This window comes from Condylura cristata, unplaced genomic scaffold, assembly GCF_000260355.1.
Source record: "Condylura cristata isolate star-nosed mole 26May11 unplaced genomic scaffold, ConCri1.0 scaffold00013, whole genome shotgun sequence".
Taxonomy (NCBI): domain Eukaryota; kingdom Metazoa; phylum Chordata; class Mammalia; order Eulipotyphla; family Talpidae; genus Condylura; species Condylura cristata.
In genome coordinates, this window is record NW_004567114.1 from 633,277 (window position 1) to 637,212 (window position 3,936).

Sequence of the window (3,936 nt, forward strand, 5' to 3'; positions counted from 1 at the left end):
GAGCCGCGGACCCCGGGGCGGCGGGGTAGGGGCGCGCCGGCGGCCGTGACCCACCTCCTTGTCGGGGACCCACTGCGGCTCCTCGAGGCTGAACGGGCTGCCGAAGGCGCGGTGCTCGGGCACCATGCGCAGACCGCTGGCGGAGCGCACCAGCTTCTTGGCCTCGCGGCGCGCGGCCACCTCGGAGGCCATGACGCCGCTCACTGACCGCCGCCCGCACTCCGGCCCTGGTCCAGGGAGCCCCGCCCCCTGACGGCGTCCGCGCCCAATCGCCACGCCCGGCTCGGCGCGCGGGCCAATCGGAGCGCGGGCCCCGCCCCCCGCTGCCCTCTCCAATCCGCACGCGGGCCCCCCCGCCCCACCTCATCGTGCGATCGGTAGCCAATCGTGAGGAGGGGCGGCCCGAGCACGCTCCGCCTCTCCTCGGCAATTGAGACTTTGGATTGGCCACTTAGTTGGCGACGTGGGCACAGCTTCCTCTCTGATTGGCGTAGCCTACGCGGGGGCGCCCCGTGTTCATTGGAAGAAGAGAGTGCGAGGGCGGGACGGCACGAAGAAGCCTGCGGAGCGCGGGAGGCTTGCGGCGCGGAGGTCCGGGCCGGGTCCGGGGCGGTGGGGCGGCCCCCGGGACTGGCGAGCCCGCTAGAGACGGCAGCCGCGCCGGGCGGGGCCGTGCGGGCGCCCAGGGCCCAAGGCAGTCGGGGAGGGTTGGGTGGGGCACGTCGCGGGTCGTGGCGACGCCCTGGGAGAAGCTGACGGGGACGGCGGCCCGGCCGGCTCTGCGGACCCGCAGGTCTGTGGGGGGCTGGAGCGGGACGGGGAGCGGGGAGGCCCTGGGGGAGGCGCACGCCCGAGGCGGGGCCGGACCCCGGCTGGGCCCTCTGGAGAAGCCGCAGCCCTCGACAGGGGCTGTCCCCGCGGGCTCTAGGGGAAGGCGGCCAGGGAGGCCCCACCTGAGCCCGGCTGGACCCCCCAGCAGCTGAGCAGGGTGAGCCCAGGCCAGCCCTGACGGCCCTGCCGTGCTGCATGGCCAGGGGCGGGGGCACTCTACTCCCCCCCCAGCTCTGGCTTGGGGGCGGTTGTGCACGCCAGGCCCCTCGCCCCGTGCGGTAGGTGCTGCCCCAAAGGTCCCAGTCGCGAGTGCACCCACTCAGGAGGCCCATCCCGCTGCAGAGCGAGGCTGCCCACCACCCCCATCCTGTCCAGGGAGCTGAGCAGCGCAGGGGGCCTCGGCCCACTGCTGGGGAGCCCAAACCTGGAAGGGGGTGTCCAGGGAGGTGAAGCTGGGTCCCTAAGTGGGCTGGCAGGGACGTGGCTCCTTCCTGCTCTCTGGCGGCGAGGGGTGACCACTGGCTGGGTCCCACACCTGCTGCCCAGCCCAGTCTCCGCTGACCACCCCCTGGAGCTGAGGTTTCCCACACTCTCGCCTGTTCTGGCCTTCGGACCCCACCTCATACCGCAGGGAGTCTCTCAGGGCGCCCAGCACCCTCCCCGTGCAGGTGGCCGCTGCTGGCCTCAGCCTGGCCCTGAGATGCAACCTGTGGCCTCTGTGCTGCAGGCTTGGACAGGACACGGGGCCAGCCAGTGTCCCCAGACCACAGGACACCCTCGGGGTGGGACCGGGTGCCACCAGCCTCCTCCCAGCAGATCAGGCCAGAGCCACCCTCGGGCCTTCCAGTGGACGCCAGGGGGCCTCGGGCCAAATCAGCCATGGCCAGCAGGGCGGGGCCCCTGGTCCTCTGCACCCAGGGTCCAGCTGCCAGCGCCCTTCCAGGGAGGGCCCCTCCCACGCTGGCCCGCCACAGTCCAGAGCTGGCAGCAGTGTGGAGTGGGGGGGCAGGGGCACAGGGCCTGACTCCCCAACGCCCTCCAGACCCCAAGCTTGTCCTTTCTACCCTCCAGCATCTTCACGGAGCCGCCACGGCCTGGCAGGGGCCCACACCCCACTCCAGGACAGGATGGGGGCAGGACTCGGCCCCTGAGCCCCTCTGCCCTGGGCTGGCGACTCTGGCCCCAGGTGTGTGCGGTGACAGCAGGCAGGTGGGCACCCACCTCGGACAGCGGCTCGTGTGTGGTCAGCTGGGGAAGGGATGGACCTGGCGCAGCTGGACCTGAACCCCAGAATTGTCGCTGCAGCCGGAAGAGGTGTGTGAGCAGGGGGGCTGGGCCGTGCCTGGACCCCAGGGGTGCGGCAAGGCTGTCTGGCTAGAGTCGTCACTTCCACAAAGTGGCATGCGTGACCTTCAGCAGCGGAGCAGCCTGCTGCCCGCGTGTCTGTGGGTGCTGGGGGGTGGGGGGTGGCCTCTACGCCCCTTGCCGCACGGTGTGGGCATCGGCGGGGCTGACCAGGGACGTCCCCTCTGGCACCCATCGAGGCTGGGCCGCTGGCCCCCATGGCCACCGATGGTCTGACCTGTCTGTGTTGGGCCCGACGGCGTCCCCGAGCCGCTCTCGGGCATGAGCATCTGTGTCCTGGGCAGCGGCTCCACTGTCCCTTGCTGGGCTGGCGTCTGGCCGCTGGCCGCCTGGTGTTGACCTTCCACCTCCTGCGGCAGCCCACGGGCAAGCACACACCTTCCATGCCCCACACGCTGGCCGCCCCGCCCACTGCGGGCACCAGCCCCCTAGTTTGGACCCTGGCGCAGCTCCTGGAGCCCTGCGGGCCTGGGGGCGTCTCCCCGCCGCCCCGCATGAGGCGCCCGCGCCCTTTCCTGCCCCTCCGTGATTTCAGCCAAGCTGAGCTCCGTGAGGGACGTCTTGCACTTCTCGGCGCCCGATCTGCAGCGGCTGACCGGCCTCTCCGGCCCTGACGTCCAGCACCTGCTCAGGACAGCAGCCTCACACCTTCGGGGACACGCGGTCGTCACAGGTGGGCAGCGCAGTGTGGTGGTGGCCGGCAGGCGGGCCGTGGGGACGGGGCCCACGCCCTGTGGGCCAGCTCCGGGCTGAGGGAAGGGGCCAGCTGGGCACGAGGCAGGGTGGGCGGCCAGGGGGCCGGGCACCGCCTGAGGGCCTGCTGGCTGTGGCCAGGCGCCCTCCAGCCTGACCCTGCGCCCCCAGCGCTGCACCTGCTCCAGCAGAAGGCACGCTTCCCGGGGCAGCACCAGCGCTTGAGCCTGGGCTGCCCCGTGCTGGACGGGCTCCTGGGCGGCGGCCTGCCCCTGGAGGGCATCACGGAGCTGGCCGGCCGCAGTTCGGCGGGCAAAACCCAGCTGGCGCTGCAGCTCTGCCTGGCGGTGCAGCTGCCGGAGCAGCATGGCGGCCTGGCAGCAGGTGCGTGCGGGCGGGCGGGTGAGCCTGTTGCGAGCTGCGGGGTGCTGGCCGGGCCAGGGGACAGCAGCGGGCGGGGAACCCGCCGCCTTGCCTATGGCAGCCGCACGGCTCATGCAGCACTGCCCGCCCCGCTAGCATGGGGACCCAGGACGGGGCCCCGAGCTGGACCCCGCCGGGGCACCGCGCGGGCGGGCGGGCGGGGGCAGAGCGACACGTGGTTCCAGGCGCCGTCTACGTGTGCACGGAGGACGCCTTCCCGCACCGGCGCCTGCAGCAGCTCGTGGCCCAACAGCAGCGGCTGCGCCAGGACGTGCCCGGGGCCGTGCTCGGGGCCGTCCGCTTCGGAGACCAGATCTTCGTGGAGCACGCGGCTGACGTGGTGAGTTGCGACGCCCCGGGAGGCGCCTGCGGGCTGGGCGCAAGACGAGCGGGGCTCCGGGGGGAGCTCCGGGGGCCACAGACCACCACCGGCTCCCCGCCCACGGCCTGGTCTCCGGAGTGACCCCTACAGTCGGCTGCACCCCAGCCCCCCCACACTAGGGGGCACCTAGGAAGAACTTCAGGGGCAAGATCGAGCCGTATAAACTTTTTAATTTTGGAAAAATGTACAGTAGAGCAGTCCGCCCAGGGCCGACGGGAGCCGGGGTGCGGTCAGCCCTGGGG

The 3,936-nt window shown here is 72.7% G+C and overlaps 3 protein-coding genes across 4 annotated transcripts in view; 1 reads left to right on the forward strand and 2 right to left on the reverse strand.

Moving 5' to 3' along the window:
* ZFYVE21 (zinc finger, FYVE domain containing 21) overlaps positions 1-218 on the reverse strand; it is a 5,309-nt gene extending 5,091 nt beyond the window's left edge. Inside the window, exon 1 of the mRNA XM_004681563.2 lies at positions 55-218. Within this exon, the coding sequence (XP_004681620.1) occupies positions 55-192 (138 nt within the window). The 5' untranslated portion in view covers positions 193-218. The remainder of the gene's footprint in view (positions 1-54) is intronic.
* A 333-nt stretch (positions 219-551) lies between these two features.
* Positions 552-3,930, forward strand: XRCC3 (X-ray repair complementing defective repair in Chinese hamster cells 3). 2 transcript variants are annotated; one of them, XM_012724425.1, is made up of 5 exons: positions 552-591; positions 1,903-2,145; positions 2,732-2,869; positions 3,061-3,273; positions 3,498-3,930. In XM_012724425.1, the coding sequence occupies exons 2-5, from the start codon at positions 2,091-2,093 to the stop codon at positions 3,773-3,775; spliced, it is 684 nt and encodes a 227-aa protein (XP_012579879.1). In that variant the 5' UTR covers positions 552-591; positions 1,903-2,090; the 3' UTR covers positions 3,776-3,930. The 2 variants fall into 2 exon arrangements, with proteins under 2 accessions (XP_012579879.1, XP_004682049.1); XM_004681992.2 differs by lacking the exon at positions 552-591 and adding an exon at positions 715-793.
* The window catches only part of KLC1 (kinesin light chain 1), a 26,566-nt gene continuing 26,439 nt past the window's right edge, over positions 3,810-3,936 (reverse strand). The window contains exon 9 of the mRNA XM_012724363.1: positions 3,810-3,820. Within this exon, the coding sequence (XP_012579817.1) occupies positions 3,810-3,820 (11 nt within the window). The remainder of the gene's footprint in view (positions 3,821-3,936) is intronic.